General features: G+C 52.3%; 1 protein-coding gene across 2 annotated transcripts in view; it reads left to right on the top strand.

Annotated features, from left to right (window-relative positions):
* Positions 1-18,896, top strand: part of LOC144505318 (ribonuclease inhibitor-like) — a 49,320-nt gene extending 30,424 nt beyond the window's left edge. For both annotated transcript variants that reach the window (XM_078231435.1, XM_078231434.1), the window contains 7 exons: positions 3,505-3,874; positions 6,754-6,840; positions 8,538-8,708; positions 11,239-11,409; positions 13,174-13,344; positions 16,309-16,476; positions 16,640-18,896. In XM_078231435.1, the coding sequence (XP_078087561.1) occupies positions 3,505-3,874; positions 6,754-6,840; positions 8,538-8,708; positions 11,239-11,409; positions 13,174-13,344; positions 16,309-16,476; positions 16,640-16,727 (1,226 nt within the window). In that variant the 3' untranslated portion in view covers positions 16,728-18,896. The remainder of the gene's footprint in view (positions 1-3,504; positions 3,875-6,753; positions 6,841-8,537; positions 8,709-11,238; positions 11,410-13,173; positions 13,345-16,308; positions 16,477-16,639) is intronic.
* Positions 18,897-19,284: the final 388 nt, after the last annotated feature.

Below are 19,284 nucleotides of genomic sequence, written 5' to 3'. Positions count from 1 at the left end.
GACGTGCTGGTTAAGGGGATTGGCCATGGAAAATTGCCCCTTAATGTCCAAAGATTGCGGGTTAGGTGGATTGGCCATGATGAATTGTCCCTTCGTGTCCAAAGATGTACGGGTTAGCTGGATTGGCCATGCTAAATTGCCCCTAATGTCCAAAGATGTGTGGGTTAGGTGGATTGGCCATGCTAAATTGCCCCTTAGTGGTCAAGGATGTGCAAGTTAAGTGGATTGGCCATGCTAAATTGCCTCTTAGTGTCCAAAGATGTGGAGATTAGGTGGATTGGCCATGTTAAATTGCCCCTTAGTGTCCAAAGATGTGCAGGTTAGGGGGATTGGCCATGTTAAATTGCCCCTTAGTGTCCAAAGATGTGCCGATTAGGGGGATTGGCCATGTTAAATTGCCCCTTAGTGTCCAAAGATGTGGAGATTAGGGGGATTGGCCATGCTAAATTGCTCCTTAGTGTCCAAAGATGTGTGGATTAGGGGATTGGCCATAGTAAATTGCCTCTTAGTGTCCAAAGATGTGGAGATTAGGTGGATTGGCCATGTTAAATTGCCCTTAGTGTCCAAAGATGTGCAGGTTAGGGGGATTGGTTTGCCCCTTAGTGTCCAAAGATGTGCCGATTAGGGGGATTGGCCATGTTAAATTGCCCCTTAGTGTCCAAAGATGTGGAGATTAGGGGGATTGGCCATGCTAAATTGCTTCTTAGTGTCCAAAGATGTGTGGATTAGGGGGATTGGCCATGCTAAATTGCCCCTTAGTGTCCAAAGATGTGTAGGTCAGGTGGATTGGCCATGCTAAATTGTCCCTTAGTGTCCAAAGATGTGTAGGTTAGGTGGATTGGCCATGCTAAATTGACCCTTAGTGTCCAAAGATGTGTAGGTTGGGTGGATTGGCCATGCTAAATTGCCCCTTAGTGTCCAAGGATGTGCCGGTTAGGGGGATTGGTCATGGTAAATGTTTGGGGTTACGGGGATAAGGTGGGAGAGAGGGCCTGGGTAAGATACTCTGTCAGGGAGCCAGGGCAGTCTTGATGGGCCAAATGGCCTTTTCTGCACTGTAGAGGTTCTGAAGTCTATGATTTCTGTGGCAATGCCTCTCACCTCTTTTCCCGTCATTCGTTAAAACCTGGCACCAAATCACGGCCCATGTGTTCAGCGAGAACATGGTCATTGAGCAGGCGAGGCAGCCAATCACTCATAGGCAGCAAGCAGACAACAAAACCCACTGAGTATCCTTCTTTTACTATTGAATCACTGGGAGAAGGGCGTGGAGATGGGGGCAGACACATGGGGTAAAAGTACAAGCTGCAACTTCTAAACATGTTTTTTTCAAAAAAGGTCTCTTGATTTTTTTTAATCTGAAAATTCAATCTTTTTTACGATGGAGAAATTTGACTTCCACCAACGTAAACCGCAGCTTCTCAGAGCCAGGGAGCTTCTCAGAGCCAGGGAGGTTCTCAGAGTCAGGGAGGTTCTCAGAGTCAGGGAGGTTCTCAGAGTCAGGGAGGTTCTCAGAGTCAGGGAGGTTCTCAGAGTCAGGGAGGTTCTCAGAGTCAGGGAGGTTCTCAGAGTCAGGGAGGTTCTCAGAGTCAGGGAGGTTCTCAGAGTCAGGGAGGTTCTCAGAGTCAATGCTGATAACTGGAAAAATGTTACATCCACGGAGGAGGATTCAGAGATAGGGAGGGTTGTCGGGGCTGGAGGAGGTTACAGAGATAGGGAGGGTTGTAGGGGCTGGAGGAGGTTACAGAGATAGGGAGGGTTGTAGGGGCTGGAGGAGGTTACAGAGATAGGGAGGGTTGTAGGGGCTGGAGGAGGTTACAGAGATAGGGAGGGTTGTGGGGGCTGGAGGACGGACTGGAGGATGTTACAGAGATAGGGAGGCTGTAGGGGCTGGATGACGGGCTGGAGGACGGAATGGAGGAGGTTACAGAGATAGGGAGGGTTGTAGGGGCTGGAGGAGGTTACAGAGATAGGGAGGGTTGTAGGGGCTGGAGGAGGTTACAGAGATAGGGAGGGTTGTAGGGGCTGGAGGAGGTTACAGAGATAGGGAGGGTTGTAGGGGCTGGAGGAGGTTACAGAGATAGGGAGGGTTGTGGGGGCTGGAGGACGGACTGGAGGATGTTACAGAGATAGGGAGGTTGTAGGGGCTGGATGACGGGCTGGAGGACGGAATGGAGGAGGTTACAGAGATAGGGAGGGTTGTAGGGGCTGGAGGAGGTTACAGAGATAGGGAGGGTTGTAGGGGCTGGAGGAGGTTACAGAGATAGGGAGGGTTGTAGGGGCTGGAGGAGGTTACAGAGATAGGGAGGGTTGTGGGGGCTGGAGGACGGACTGGAGGATGTTACAGAGATAGGGAGGTTGTAGGGGCTGGATGACGGGCTGGAGGACGGAATGGAGGAGGTTACAGAGATAGGGAGGGTTGTAGGGGCTGGAGGAGGTTACAGAGATAGGGAGGGTTGTAGGGGCTGGAGGAGGTTACAGAGATAGGGAGGGTTGTAGGGGTTGTAGGAGGTTACAGAGATAGGGAGGGTTGTAGGGGCTGGAGGAGGTGACAGAGATAGGGAGGGTTGTAGGGGCTGGAGGAGGTTACAGAGATAGGGAGGGTTGTAGGGGTTGGAGGAGGTTACAGAGATAGGGAGGGTTGTAGGGGCTGGAGGAGGTTACAGAGATAGGGAGGGTTGTAGGGGCTGGAGGAGGTTACAGAGATAGGGAGGGTTGTAGGGGCTGGAGGAGGTTACAGAGATAGTGAGGGTTGTAGGGGCTGGAGGAGGTTACAGAGATAGGGAGGGTTGTAGGGGTTGTAGGAGGTTACAGAGATAGGGAGGGTTGTAGGGGCTGGAGGAGGTTACAGAGATAGGGAGGGTTGTAGGGGCTGGAGGAGGTTACAGAGATAGGGAGGGTTGTAGGGGTTGTAGGAGGTTACAGAGATAGGGAGGGTTGTAGGGGCTGGAGGAGGTTACAGAGATAGGGAGGGTTGTAGGGGGAGGAGGTTACAGAGATAGGGAGGGTTGTAGGGGCTGGAGGACGTTACAGAGATAGGGAGGGTTGTAGGGGTTGTAGGAGGTTACAGAGATAGGGAGGGTTGTAGGGGTTGGAGGAGGTTACAGAGATAGGGAGGGTTTTAGGGGCTGGAGCAGGTTACAGAGATAGGGAGGGTTGTAGGGGCTGGAGGACGTTACAGAGATAGGGAGGGTTGTAGGGGCTGAAGGAGGTTACAGAGATAGGGAGGGTTGTAGAGACTGAAGGAGGTTACAGAGATAGGGAGGGTTGTAGGGGCTGGAGGACGTTACAGAGATAGGGAGGGTTGAAGGGGCTGGAGGAGGTTACAGAGATAGGGAGGGTTGAAGGGGCTGGAGAAGGTTACAGAGATAGGGAGGGTTGTAGGGGTTGGAGGAGGTTACAGAGATAGGGAGGGTTGTAGGGGCTGGAGGAGGTTACAGAGATAGGGAGGAGTGTAGATTTCAGAGATGTTTTCAGTGTGATTTTTTTGGTGTCCCGCTGCAGATCCGTCGAGCGGGTGTGGGGGGTCTGTGCACCGTTGCAGTGACAGTCAGATGGAGACGATCTCTGAGCAGATGGAGATGAGGCAGGCTGGAAACAGGCAGTCGGTACGGAGCAAGAGGAGGCTCCTGGACACCATGTACGTCATGTCTGACACCAGGAACGCCAACCTGCTGCAGATGAGCAGAATTACCCTGGGTGACTGCCAGGACCCGGGCAAGGCCCTGAGGCTGTGCCCGATGGACTGTTCCACGCTCGCCGCTGCCCTCACACCCCTGGGTATCATCGAGGAAGTTAACCTCAGCCACTGCTGCATCGGGCCTGAGGGCTTACAACAACTGTCCGATATCTTACACCGCTGCAGGAGCCTGAGGTAAGGCCCGTTCTCATCGCCAGTTAACACACACATCACACACAGCTTGTCGGTGAGGTGCATGGTAACATCGATCTCTCCAGACAGGAACAGTGTACTTTTCTATTACTCATTCAGGGGACACGGGCGTCGCTGGCTGGGCCAGCATTTATTGCCCATCCCTCGTTGCCCGAGGACAGTTGAGAGTCACCCACATTGCTGTGCCTCTGGAGTCACATGTAGGCCAGACCGGGGTAAGGACAGCAGATTTCCTTCCCGAAAGGAACCCCAGATGTGTTTTTCCGACAATCGACAATGGTTTCATGGTCATCAGTGGATTCTTAATTCGAGATATTATTTTACTGAATTCAAATTTCACCAATTGCCGGGGCGAGATTCGAATCCAGCTCCCCAGAACATTAGCTGAGTTTCTGGATTAACATTCCAGCGATAAATATCGTCAGGAGCAGGTTTGCGTTTTGAAGAATCCTCCTGTTACCACTTGAGTGAAGAACAGGTGAACTTAGACCGCGATGTTACACATCTCAGTGTGAACTACAGGTCAGCAGGAGCAAAACTTAAAAGTTTAGTTATTCATTAGTGTCACAAGTAGGCTTACATTAACACTGCAATGAAGTTACTGTGAAATTTCCCAAGTCGCCACACTCCAGCGCCTGTTCGGGTCAATGCACCCTAACCAGCACGTCTTTCAGACTGTGGGAGGAAACCCCACACAGACACAAAGAGAATATTTAAACTCTACACAGACAGGGAGCCAAGTCAGGAATTGAACCCGGGTCCCTGGCACTGTGAGGCAGCAGTGCTAACCACTGTGCTGCCATTCCTGCCCATTGTGCTTGCTTCTCTGAACCAAGGTGGAGTCCGGGTCACAAACTGAGGAGACTGGCAGAGGATGAGGGATGCAGTGCAGCGCTCCCTCAGTACTGACCCTCTGACAGTGCAGCACTCCCTCAGTCCTGACCCTCTGACAGTGCGGCACTCCCTCAGTACTGACCCTCTGACAGTGCAGCGCTCCCTCAGTACTGACCCTCTGACAGTGCAGCACTCCCTCAGTACTGACCCTCTGACAGTGCAGCACTCCCTCAGTACTGACCCTCTGACAGTGCAGCACTCCCTCAGCACTGACCCTCTGACAGTGCAGCACTCCCTCAGTACTGACCCTCTGACAGTGCAGCGCTCCCTCAGTACTGACCCTCTGACAGTGCAGCACTCCCTCAGTACTGACCCTCTGACAGTGCAGCAGTCCCTCAGTACTGACCCTCTGACAGTGCAGCAGTCCCTCAGTACTGACCCTCTGACAGTGCAGCAGTCCCTCAGTACTGACACTCTGACAGTGCAGCACTCCCTCATTACAGACCTTCTGACAGTGCAGCACTCCCTCAGCACTGACCCTCTGACAGTGCAGCACTCCCTCAGTACTGACCCTCTGACAGTGCAGCACTCCCTCAGTACTGACCCTCTGACAGTGCAGCAGTCCCTCAGTACTGACCCTCTGACAGTGCAGCACTCCCTCAGTCCTGACCCTCTGACAGTGCAGCACTCCCTCAGTACTGACCCTCTGACAGTGCAGCGCTCCCTCAGTACTGACCCTCTGACAGTGCAGCACTCCCTCAGTACTGACCCTCTGACAGTGCAGCACTCCCTCAGTACTGACCCTCTGACAGTGCAGCACTCCCTCAGCACTGACCCTCTGACAGTGCAGCACTCCCTCAGTACTGACCCTCTGACAGTGCAGCGCTCCCTCAGTACTGACCCTCTGACAGTGCAGCACTCCCTCAGTACTGACCCTCTGACAGTGCAGCAGTCCCTCAGTACTGACCCTCTGACAGTGCAGCAGTCCCTCAGTACTGACCCTCTGACAGTGCAGCACTCCCTCAGCACTGACCCTCTGACAGTGCAGCACTCCCTCAGTACTGACCCTCTGACAGTGCAGCACTCCCTCAGTACTGACCCTCTGACAGTGCAGCAGTCCCTCAGTACTGACACTCTGACAGTGCAGCACTCCCTCATTACAGACCTTCTGACAGTGCAGCACTCCCTCAGCACTGACCCTCTGACAGTGCAGCACTCCCTCAGTACTGACCCTCTGACAGTGCAGCACTCCCTCAGTACTGACCCTCTGACAGTGCAGCAGTCCCTCAGTACTGACCCTCTGACAGTGCAGCACTCCCTCAGTACTGACACTCTGACAGTGCAGCACTCCCTCAGTACTGACCCTCTGACAGTGCAGCACTCCCTCAGTACTGACCCTCTGTCAGTGCAGCACTCCCTCAGTACTGACCCTCTGACAGTGCAGCAGCACTCCCTCAGCACTGACCCTCTGACAGTGCAGCAGTCCCTCAGTACTGACCCTCTGACAGTGCAGCACTCCCTCAGCACTGACCCTCTGACAGTGCAGCACTCCCTCAGTACTGACCCTCTGACAGTGCAGCAGTCCCTCAGTACTGACACTCTGACAGTGCAGCACTCCCTCATTACAGACCTTCTGACAGTGCAGCACTCCCTCAGCACTGACCCTCTGACAGTGCAGCACTCCCTCAGTACTGACCCTCTGACAGTGCAGCACTCCCTCAGTACTGACCCTCTGACAGTGCAGCAGTCCCTCAGTACTGACCCTCTGACAGTGCAGCACTCCCTCAGTACTGACACTCTGACAGTGCAGCACTCCCTCAGTACTGACCCTCTGACAGTGCAGCACTCCCTCAGTACTGACCCTCTGTCAGTGCAGCACTCCCTCAGTACTGACCCTCTGACAGTGCAGCAGCACTCCCTCAGCACTGACCCTCTGACAGTGCAGTGACTGTCCTCATTCAGGAACCTATTCTGGGTGCAGACTTTCTCTGATTGGATGTATTGCATTTCCCTCTGTTTCTCCATAGGCTCAGTTGGAACAATCTCGGAGATTTGGGAGTGAAGATATTGTGTTCATCGCTACGGGAACCACTCTGTGAAATCCAAGAGCTGTGGTGAGTGAGTCAATGCTTCCCTGTTGCAGGAGACACAGGAATCGTATCAGAGCAAACACAGGAACAGGAGGAGGCCATTCAGCCCCTTCTCCAGCCTGTTACACAGGAACAGGAGGAGGCCATTCAGCCCCTTCTCCAGCCTGTTACACAGGAACAGGAGGAGGCCATTCAGCCCCTTCTCCAGCCTGTTACACAGGAACAGGAGGAGGCCATTCAGCCCCTTTTCCAGCCTGTTACACAGGAACAGGAGGAGGCCATTCAGCCCCTTCTCCAGCCTGTTACACAGGAACAGGAGGAGGCCATTCAGCCCCTTCTCCAGCCTGTTACACAGGAACAGGAGGAGGCCATTCAGCCCCTTCTCCAGCCTGTTACACAGGAACAGGAGGAGACCATTCAGCCCCTTCTCCAGCCTGTTACACAGGAACAGGAGGAGACCATTCAGCCCCTTCTCCAGCCTGTTACACAGGAACAGGAGGAGACCATTCAGCCCCTTCTCCAGCCTGTTACACAGGAACAGGAGGAGACCATTCAGCCCCTTCTCCAGCCTGTTACACAGGAACAGGAGGAGGCCATTCAGCCCCTTCTCCCGCCTTCTAGACATGACCAGGAGGAGGCCATTCATCCCCTCTTCAGCCTGTTCCACTCTTCAAGTAGAGCAAGGCTGACCTGTATCTGAGCTCGACCCTCGGGCCCTGGTTCTGTCAACCTTCTCGTTTCTGCCAATCTGGTGGTAACATTTTTAACTGGAGCTCCGGCTTATCAGCTTCTTGATGGAGATATTGCCTGATTTCCACCCCCCCCCCCCCCCACCCCCCGCCCCCCACCCCCCCCAGTGGAATGAATTCCTCTGTGACAATCCCATCAACTGGTTAAAGAGCTCGATTCGATCAGAATCCCCTTCATGGGAACCCATGGAATGAAAACAGAAAGTGCTGCAAAAGCCCTGCGGGTCTGGCAGCATCTGTGGAGACAAACGGAGTTCATGTTTCGAGTCTGTGCGACTCTTCCATAGAGGCTAAAGAAAGGTAGAAATGTGAGGGGGTTGAAAATGGATGAGGGGCAGTTAGAGTGAGTTATTCAGGGATATTCTGCAGGGCAGGAGCGATTAAATAACAAAGGTGTCATGGAATGCAAGACAAGGGGAGTGGTCATTATATCACTAAAGATCAAAGCAAGTATTAATAGCAGAATAAAGGTCAGCACTGTCTGAAAGCAAAATAGCAGAATGAGTCAATAGCAGAATAAAGGTCAGCACTGTCTGAAAGCAAAGCTGTGGAGTGAGCTAATAGCAGAATAAAGGTCAGCACTGTCTGAAAGCAAAGCTGTGGAGTGAGCTAATAGCAGAATAAAGGTCAGCATTGCCTGGAAGTGAAAATATGAGAACAGGACACAGATGGGACGCTTGGTGCGATATACATTGTGAAGTTATTGAACTCAGTGTGAAGTGTCGAAGGTTGTAAGGGGCCTGATGAGGAGGTATCCTGCTGTTTAGCCAGGGTGCGTTGGCCTTCACTGGAACATTGCTGTAGGTTTTGGACAGTGTGGGAGGTGATGAACTGACAGTGAGGTCCGCAGTGATACAGGCCGGCCCAGTGAAACGCCTGAGCCGGGCCAGCCACAGCAGATTCAGGCCACTCTGAATGCCGCTGCCTCGCCGCGGCTCTTGTGTTATATTCTGATAGTTACTTTCCCATTAGGGTTGATTCCAATGGCCTGACGAGTGGAGGGACCAAGGAGCTGCTCCACGCCATAGTGAAGAATCAGTCTGTGCAGCTGCTGAGCCTGAGTTACAACAGGGTGGGAGAGGCCACCGTGAAGCTACTGTGTGATGTGCTGAGGAAACGCTGCTGTACAATCCAGTACTTACGGTAAGTGGGATTCCAGTGTGTGTGCACCATGACTCGGAGTGTGAACACTCCTCCCTCAGCCTCTCAGAGAGCTCTGTGCTCCACACACTCTCCTGGCCAGAGCCATGTCTCCAACACTCCCTCCAAAGCCTCATTCAACATCTCATTCACAACAAGTCCCACCCCCTCATCAACAGCACTGCTCGCTGATCACTACCTCCAGAACCTCCTCCAGCCCCACACCCCTCCCCATCTCTGTAACCGTATCCAGCCCTGACAACCCTCCCTATCTCTGTAACCTCCTCCAGCCCCGACAACCCTTCCCAACTGTGTAACAACCTTCAGCTCCACAACACTTCCTATCCCGGAAACCTTATCCAGCCCCGACAACCCTTCCTATCTCTGTAACCTCCTCTAGTCCCTACACTCCTCCCCATCTCTGTAACCTCCTCCAGTCCCTACAACCCTCCCCATTCTGTAACCTCCTCCAGGCGCAACAACCCTCCGTATCTCTGTAAACTCCTCCAGCCCCTACAACCCTCCCTATCTCTGTAACCTCCTCCAGCCCCTACACCCCTCCCTATCTCTGTAACCTCCTCCAGCCCCTACAACCCTCCGTATCTCTGTAAACTCCTCCAGCCCCGATGCCCCTCCCTATTACTGTAACCTCCTCCAGCCCCAACAACCCTCCCTATCCCTGTAACCTCCTCCAGCCCCTACAACCCTCCCTATCTCTGTAACCCTCTCCAGCCCCTACAACCCTCCCTATCTCTGTAACCCACTCCAGCCCCTACAACCCTCCCTATCTCTGTAACCTCCTCCAGCCCCTACACCCTTCCCTATCTCTGTAACCTCCTCCAGCCCCTACAACCCTCCCTATCTCTGTAACCCTCTCCAGCCCCTACAACCCTCCCTATCTCTGTAACCTCCTCCAGCCCCTACAACCCTCCCTATCTCTGTAACCCTCTCCAGCCCCGACACCCCTCCCTATCTCTGTAACCTCCTCCAGCCCCTACAACCCTCCCTATCTCTGTAACCTCCTCCAGCCCCTACAACCCTCCCTATCTCTGTAACCCTCTCCAGCTCCTACAACCCTCCCTATCTCTGTAACCTCCTCCAGCCCCTACAACCCTCCCTATCTCTGTAACCCTCTCCAGCCCCGACACCCCTCCCTATCTCTGTAACCTCCTCCAGCCCCTACAACCCTCCCTATCTCTGTAACCTCCTCCAGCCCCTACAACCCTCCCTATCTCTGTAACCTCCTCCAGCCCCTACAACCCTCCCTATCTCTGTAACCTCCTCCAGCCCCTACAACCCTTCCCAACTGTGTAACAACCTTCAGCTCCACAACACTTCCTATCCCGGAAACCTTATCCAGCCCCGACAACCCTTCCTATCTCTGTAACCTCCTCTAGTCCCGACACTCCTCCCCATCTCTGTAACCTCCTCCAGTCCCTACAACCCTCCCCATCTCTGTAACCTCCTCCAGGCCCAACAACCCTCCGTATCTCTGTAAACTCCTCCAGCCCCTACAACCCTCCCTATCTCTGTAACCTCCTCCAGCCCCTACACCCCTCCCTATCTCTGTAACCTCCTCCAGCCCCTACAACCCTCCGTATCTCTGTAAACTCCTCCAGCCCCGATGCCCCTCCCTATTACTGTAACCTCCTCCAGCCCCAACAACCCTCCCTATCCCTGTAACCTCCTCCAGCCCCTACAACCCTCCCTATCTCTGTAACCCTCTCCAGCCCCTACAACCCTCCCTATCTCGGTAACCCTCTCCAGCCCCTACAACCCTCCCTATCTCTGTAACCTCCTCCAGCCCCTACACCCTTCCCTATCTCTGTAACCTCCTCCAGCCCCTACAACCCTCCCTATCTCTGTAACCCTCTCCAGCCCCTATAACCCTCCCTATCTCTGTAACCTCCTCCAGCCCCTACAACCCTCCCTATCTCTGTAACCCTCTCCAGCCCCGACACCCCTCCCTATCTCTGTAACCTCCTCCAGCCCCTACAACCCTCCCTATCTCTGTAACCTCCTCCAGCCCCTACAACCCTCCCTATCTCTGTAACCCTCTCCAGCTCCTACAACCCTCCCTATCTCTGTAACCTCCTCCAGCCCCTACAACCCTCCCTATCTCTGTAACCCTCTCCAGCCCCGACACCCCTCCCTATCTCTGTAACCTCCTCCAGCCCCTACAACCCTCCCTATCTCTGTAACCTCCTCCAGCCCCTACAACCCTCCCTATCTCTGTAACCTCCTCCAGCCCCTACAACCCTCCCTATCTCTGTAACCTCCTCCAGCCCCTACAACCCTCCCTATCTCTGTAACCCTCTCCAGCCCCGACAACCCTCCCTATCTCTGTAACCCTCTCCAGCACTGAGGCAAGGGATGCTGCACCCCAGGCTACCATTCCTAATATCCCCTGGTTCTGATGCAAGGTCACAGGGCTGAGCTCAGTTGTGTCTCTGTCTCTCACTGACGCTGCCCGGCCTGCGGGGTATGGTCTCACCTCCTGGTTTTGATCTGGGTGATGTGTTCTCTCTCTTAGCTTGTGTGGCACTGGTCTCACCAGCGCTTACTGCAGACAGCTGGCCTGGGCCCTCTCTGCAAACCGCTCCCTCACCCTGCTTGACCTGGACAATAATCAGCTGGGAGATTCTGCCGTCTCCAACCTGTGCGGAGCTTTGATGAAACCAGATTGCAAAATCCAAACTCTCAGGTAAGCCTCTCAAAACACCACAATTCATGAATCAAATGTGGTCCATTCGGCCCCTTCTCCAGCCTGTTACACAGGAACAGGAGGAGGCCATTCAGCCCCTTCTCCAGTCTGTTACACAGGAACAGGAGGAGGCCATTCAACCCCTCGAACCATTTAGACAGGTACCAAATGAGGCCATTCGGCCCTTCTACCTGTACACAGGAACAGGAGGTCTTTCAGTCCCTTGAGCCAGCTCCACTCACTCCATGAGATGATGGCTGCTCTGCATCCTATCGGCATCCACGTGCCTTGTGTCCGTGTACCTTGCTACCCTGGGCTCACATAAGCCTATCGATCCCAGCTCGAAGGCGGTTCCTTGAGCATCTAGAATCAAGGAGTCCTGTAGCATAGAAAGTGGACACTTGGCCCATCATGTCTGTGTTGGACTCTGAGAGGGATATTCACTTTCCAACCCCTCCTCCCCCCCTCAGCCTTAGCCCTGCAAATCCCTCTTCCTCAAGCACTAGTCCCATTTATTTTTGAATGTCCCCACCGAAGTTACTTCCTTCTGGGTGTGTTTTTCCAGATCACAACCCCGTGGGGAGAAATTTCCCCTTGGATCCCCTTTATCCGACCATTTTAAATCTGTGTTTCCTCCGGTGACTGACCCTGTTGCTATAGAAACAGTCGCTCCCGACCTGTCGTGTCCAAATCCCTCACCAACCTCGATGGAATCTTACGTCCTCCTCCGCTCTAAGGAGCACTATCCCATCTTCTCCAGTGTCTCCATGGTGACTGGAGCCCCACATCCCTTGTTCCATTCTGCTAAATCTTCTCTGCATCGGCTTTGACATCCTTCCCGCAGTGCGTTTCCCAGCATTCAACTGCAGTTGAGGCCTAGGCCTCAGGCCTGTTCAGGGAATTATTTTTTATTATTCATGGTACATGGGCGTCGCTGGCTGGGCCAGCATTTACTGCCCATCCCTAGTTGCCTGAGGACGGCTGAGAGTCACCCACATTGCTGTGGCTCTCGAGTCACATGTAGGCCAGACCAGGTAAGGACGGCAGATTTCCTTCCCTAAAGGAACCAGATGGGGTTTTCCGACAATGGGTCATCAGTAGATTCTTAATTCCAGATATTTTTTACTGAATTCAAATTCCGCCATTTGCCGTGGCGGGATTCGAACCCGGGTCCCCAGAACATTAGCTGAGCTTAAAATCATAGAATCCCTACAATGCAGAAGGAAGCCCATCTACACGTACCACAATCCCACCCAGTCCCTATTCCCTTAACCTCTCATATTTACCCTGCTAATTCCCCTGACACCAAGAGGCAATTTAGCATGGCCAGTGCACCTAACCCACACGTCTTTGGACTGTGGGAGGAAACCGGAGCACCTGGAGGAAACCCACACACACACGGGGCTGGAATTGAACCCGGGTCCCTGGTGCTGTGAGGCAGCAGTGCTGACTACTGTGCCACTGTGCTGCCCCTGGATCAAAGGTCTAGCGATAATACCACTAGGCCATTGCCTCTCCCATTGCTGTGGCTTTGTTGTCCATTTATAAATCCAAATATTCCACCCCATTCCTCCTTTCATACCTGCCTTGTCAGCTTGTCCGGACACTCGGAAAGTTTTGTGAAAGTGTAGGCTCTTCGAGTACCTCTGGTTAACAGTGTGTGTGTGTGTGTCTGTGTGTATGTGCATCTGTGTGTGTGTCTTTGTTTGTGTGTGTGTATATCTTTGTGTGTGCGTGCGTCTGTGTGTGTCCTTCTCCACGCAGGCTGGGCAGTAACAGACTCACCGCGCTGTGCTCCCTGGAGCTGACCCGCGCCCTCCACACCAACCGCTCCCTCAGGCAGCTGAGTCTGAGTTACAACCGGCTGGGCCTGCCGGGATTGAGGAGATTGTCCACAGCGTTGAAAGGAGCAGCCTGTCGGATACAGAAACTGGAGTAAGTCTGTCACCATCTGTGCATCCGGGGATGGGTTTTGCTGCCTTGTTAAACGAGGTTTAGTGGTTGTCACTGCTGCCTCACAGCTCCAGGGACCCGAGTTTGATTCCTGGCTTGGGTCACTGTCTGTGTGGAGTCTGCATGTTCTCCCCGTGGGTTCTTCCAGCTGCTCTGGTTTCCTCCCACAGTCTGAAAGACGCGCTGGTTAGGGTGCATTGGCCCAACAGGCGCCAGAGTGCGACGACTAGGGGAATTTCACAGTAACTTAATTGCAGTGTTAACGTAAGCCTTACTTGTGACTAATAAATAATCTTTACTTCTACTTTACAAATGGTCTCCTTCTGCACTGTAGGGATCCGAGTGCATGAATCACAAAAGACCAGTATACAGGTACAGCAAGTAATTCGGAAAGCTAATGGAATGTTATTTATTGTGAGGGGAATTGGTTCCAAGAGTAGGGAGGTTATGCTTCAGTTGTACAGGGAATTGGTGAGACCACATCTGGAGTATTGTGTAAGTAACCCGAACCCTCATTATTGAAGGAAAGACATAAATGTGTTGTTAACAGTTCAGAGAAAGTTTACCAGACTCATACCAGGAAATTGGGAATAGAGGGATATGGTCCCCAGAAGGGTAGGGGGTTTTAGTTCAGTCGGGCAGCATGGTCGGTGCAGGCTTGGAGGGCCGAAGGGCCCGTTCCTGTGCTGCAATTTTCTTTGTTCTTTGAATGGGCGGGTTGTCTTATGAGGAAAGGTCGGAGAGGCGAGGATTGTATCCAAGAACAAAGAGAACACAGAACAAAGAAAAGTACAGCACAGGAACAGGCCCTCCAAACCCGTGCCAATCATGATGCCCTAACTAAACTAAATAAAAACCTTACTCAGTCCATATCCCTCTATTCCCTCCCTATTCATGTACCCATTCACTGGAGTTTAGAAGATTAAGAGGCGACTTGATTGAAACCTTTCAGCTCCTTAGGGGGTATTTATTGACAGGGTGGACGTGGAGAGGATGTTTCCTCTTGTGGGAGAATCTAGAACTCGGGGTCACTGTTTAAAAATAAGGGATCTCCCATTTAAGACGGAGATGAGGGGAATTTCTTTCTCTCAGAGAGGGGGGGTGAGTCTCTGGAACGTTCTTCCTCAAAAGGCAGTGGAAGCAGAGTCTGTGAATGTTTTTAAGGCAGAGTGAGAGAGATTCTTGACGAACGAGGGGGTGAAAGGTTATCGGGGGGTCGGCAGGAATGTGGGGTTGAGGTTACAATCAGATCAGCTGTGAATGGGGCAGCAGGCTGGAGGGGCCGAGTGGCCTACTCCTGATCCTAATTTGTAAAAAGAGTAGGGTGGGGATGTGGAGGGTGGCATTAGTTTACCTTTAAGAATTTTTTTTAAAAATTATGTTCTCTGCAGTGATTTAGAAGGGAGAGTAAGCAGACCTTTTCAGGGTTTTTCTTATTGTTGCCGAGCCCTCTGCTAAAAGTCCTTTTATTGCTACTTCAATGGCTTAACCGGGGTTTTGTTTATTTTTACTCTTTATTTTATGACCTTGCATTGTGAGGGGGAAGATTGATTGACAGGTCAAAGTCAGGTGGTCCCCAGAAAAAAACTAACAATTTATTTTCAGTTTTAGCTGAGAAGGGGATGGACATCAGACTGAAAGCAGTGGTTCTCTCTGACTGGTATTACACTCTGCTGTTAGCTGGAAGTAAAGTTCTTGGTCTTCCTGAAGTGGAAAATCTGCTGTGGGTGGTTGGTTTGACGAGTGTCTCTCCCTCCCTGGTGTTCTGGGCAGCTGTTCTGACCCCAAACTGTTCTGGGTGTATCCAAAGGGCTGCTAGAAGTTACAAGATTGGGAAGTCAGGGTTTCAATTCTCCAACCAAAGGACTGAAGCTATTCTGACTCCAAGCTTGTCACTGTGTGCCTCAAGAGAACTGCAGCATTCAACCAAAGGACTAAATTCCAGTATCACGTGAACATTAGTCTTTGCTGTGTTAAACCTGTGACAAAGGTTTTGTTTATGGGATTTGTTTGGTTGGAATGGTGTTTAGCTGTTAAAGTTTATACAATACCATAATTTTTTTTTCTTGTTTGTAATAATTGGTAAAAGTTCTTGCTAATATTCTTACCGTACATGTTAACTGTATTCTTAAATGAACTTTGTTTGATAAAAGCTCCCTCATGGGTCATTTGAATCAAACCTGAAGTGAAATATTTCATGATCACCTTAGCCAAATTCAAAGTACAAAATCCAGACGGGCTTCATAAAACTTTGGAGTTTCTTACCTGAATTATAACGAGGGAGAGAGGTGAGAAACATGGTGAGAAAAAGAGAGAGGTGTGAGTGATTTGGAGGGGAAACTCCAGGTGGTGGTGTTCCCAGGTATCTGCTCGCTGGTAGTGTCATGAGTTTGGAAGGTGCTGCCTAAGGAACCTTGGTGAATAGCTGCAGTGCATCTTGTAGATGGTACACCAGGCTGCTACTGTGTGTCGACGGGAATGTTTATGTGGGCGGGTACACACCAAGAAACACTACAGTGCAGAAGGAGGCCATTCAGCCCATCAAGTCTGCATCTACCACGATCCCACCAAGACCCTATTCCCATAATCCCATACATGTACTCCACTAATCCCTCTAACCTACACATCCAGGGACACTCAGGGGCAATTTAGCATGGCCAATGCACCTAGCCCACACATCTTTGGAGTGTGGGAGGAAACCGGAGCACCCGGAGGAAACCCACGCAGACACGGGGAGAATGTGCAAACTCCACACAGGCAGTGACCTAAGCTGCAAATTGAACCCGGGTCCCTGGCGCTGTGAGGCAGCAGTGCCAGCCATGTGCCGCCCACACAGCTGCTACTGAGCGTCGGTAGTGGAGGGAGTGAGTGTTTACGTGGGCGGTCTGGGAGTGTCTCTATCCTGAATCTTGTGCCACCGGTGATGTTGCTTTGCTGGGTTTGCAGGCTGGATGACAATGGTCTCCGGGATGCCTGCGCTGAGGAGCTGGCCACAGCTTTCAATGGAAACCGATGGCTGAAGGGACTGTACCTGAACAGGAACTGCTTCACTGACTGCTCCATCCCCGCCTTTCACCGGCTAGCGGAGAGCTGCCGGAGTTTGCGATACATCTGGTGGGTGCACTATTGTTCATGTTACACTTAAACAAACTCTGCCTTATCAGATAAGGGGCTGAATGGGGCCTCCTCCTGTTCCTGTGTAACAGGCTGGAGAAGGGGCTGAATGGACATGTAAAGGTACAGCAGGTTGAGTTTCTGTTTCTCTTCACTGGCACAGGTTGTGGAGAAATCAATTCAGTGCAGAGGGCCGCAGCAAGCTCCAATCGTCAGAGGAATTGTCGGATCAAGTGACGATCTTCGTGTGAATGAAGGTGACCTCCTTCCCCAGTGAACATCGACCTGGGTAAAACGATATTCCAGGCACCTTGTTATTGGCTGGATGGTAAACCTTTCTCTGGCTGGGTTTCCTCTGCGTAATGTTGTTCATCTGACATCTCTCGGTGTCCCAGTCAGTGAAGGAGCTCAGTCGCACTCGGGGACAGTTCCAGTTTTAAAGTTTATTTATTAGTGTCACAAGTCGGCTTACATTAACACTGCAATGAAGTTACCGTGAAAATCCCGCAGACCACTGGGGGACAGACGATCGATGGCGCTTTGAAAACTTGGGGCCTGTGGTCGGGTCAGTCAACTGTGAGGGGCCTCGCCTGGCTGGATCACAGCAGGCACAGACAGTGGGGTACATTCAGAAATGGAAGAGGCAGCTTGTCAGCCACAGAGGCATCACACCTGAGCTTTGTCCCCCCTTCAGTGTATGTGTGCACTTACCAAACTAAGCCCACCCTGGCAATGCCATCACTGGGGTCCTCTTCATAGATTGTTTTATTCATTCATGGGACATGGGCGTCACTGGCTGGGCCAGCGTTTATTGCCCATCCCTAGTTGCCCGAGGGCAGTTGAGAGTCACCCACGTTGCTGTGGCTCTGAATCACATGTAGGCCAGACCAGGGTAAGGACGGCAGATTTCCTTCCCGAAAGGGAACCAGATGGGTTTTTCTGACAATGGTTTCATGGTCATCAGTAGATTCTTAATTCCAGATATTTTCTTATTCAAATTCCACCATCTGCCATGGCAGGATTTGAACCCAGTTCCCCAGAACATTAGCTGAGTTTCTGGATTAATGCCCATCGCCTCCCCGTGTTTGGGCACAGTTACAGGATGAGCAAAGTCTGCCTGGGGCATCATGGTCAACATTCCCAATGTTGAGTTAGCTTCCCGAGTCCTCACAATGTGAACATGCAGCTCTCAGGCCTATTACATAATCTGGGTGAGGCCATTCAGTCCCTCGAGGCTTCTGTTACACAAGAAGAAACCATTCAACCTGTTCAAGCCTCTTACACAGGAACAGGAGGAGGCCATTCAGCCCCTTCTCCAGCCTGTTACACTGGAACAGGAGGAGGCCATTCAGCCTGTTACACAGGAACAGGAGGAGGCCCCATTCAGCCCCTTCTCCAGCCTGTTGCACAGGAACAGGAGGAGGCCCCATTCAGCCCCTTCTCCAGCCTGTTACACAGGAACAGGAGGAGGCCCCATTCAGCCCCTTCTCCAGCCGTTACACAGGAACAGGAGGAGGCCATTCAGCCCCTTCTCCAGCCTGTTACACAGGAACAGGAGGAGGCCATTCAGCCCCTTCTCCAGCCTGTTACACAGGAACAGGAGGAGGCCATTCAGCCCCTTCTCCAGCCTGTTACACAGGAACAGGAGGAGGCCCCATTCAGCCCCTTCTCCAGCCTGTTACACAGGAACAGGAGGAGGCCATTCAGCCCCTTCTCCAGCCTGTTACACAGGGACAGGAGGAGGCCCCATTCAGCCCCTTCTCCAGCCGTTACACAGGAACAGGAGGAGGCCATTCAGCCCCTTCTCCAGCCTGTTACACAGGAACAGGAGGAGGCCATTCAGCCCCTTCTCCAGCCTGTTACACAGGAACAGGAGGAGGCCATTCAGCCCCTTCTCCAGCCTGTTACACAGGAACAGGAGGAGGCCCCATTCAGCCCCTTCTCCAGCCTGTTACACAGGAACAGGAGGAGGCCATTCAGCCCCTTCTCCAGCCTGTTACACAGGGACAGGAGGAGGCCCCATTCAGCCCCTTCTCCAGCCGTTACACAGGAACAGGAGGAGGCCATTCAGCCCCTTCTCCAGCCTGTTACACAGGAACAGGAGGAGGCCATTCAGCCCCTTCTCCAGCCTGTTACACTGAAACAGGAGGAGGCCATTCAGCCCCTTCTCCAGCCTGTTACACTGGAACAGGAGGAGGCCATTCAGCCTGTTACACAGGAACAGGAGGAGGCCCCATTCAGCCCCTTCTCCAGCCTGTTACACAGGAACAGGAGGAGGCCCCATTCAGCCCCTTCTCCAGCCTGTTACACAGGAGCAGGAGGAGGCCCCATTCAGCCCCTTCTCCAGCCTGTCACACAGGAGCAGGAGGAGGCAATTCAATCACATTATGGCTGTCTTATCCTTGACTGAACCCTGCCATAAACATCAAACCAGTAATAGAACAGAAACACAGACTCCCAATTCCATCTGTTTTATTTAATTATTTAAAATGTAAGAAGCACTTGGTAGGTGTGGGAGAGGGAGAAGGATGAGTTTTCATTGATATGATTGGATAGTTCGGATCTGATTCTTGCAACGTAGCTGTGTGTGTAAAACACACCGTGCTGAGGTGGCAGAAACATTGCATCGCTTTGTTCCACAGAGCAGGGTCCCTCAGGACCATTCAGGGACGATTGTTTCCTGGTACAATTTTGCTCACGGCTAAAATTCACCATCCCTTTTGCAAACTCCATACTGCCACCAGTCCTCGAAACCTCCTCGAGCCCATAAATCCCTCCCTATCACCCGTACAACCCTCTCCCTATCTC

The sequence above is a fragment of the Mustelus asterias genome, chromosome 16 (assembly GCF_964213995.1).
Source record: "Mustelus asterias chromosome 16, sMusAst1.hap1.1, whole genome shotgun sequence".
Classification (NCBI taxonomy): domain Eukaryota; kingdom Metazoa; phylum Chordata; class Chondrichthyes; order Carcharhiniformes; family Triakidae; genus Mustelus; species Mustelus asterias.
The sequence above is the reverse complement of the archived record's forward strand: the minus strand, read 5'-3'. Positions and strand labels throughout refer to the sequence as shown.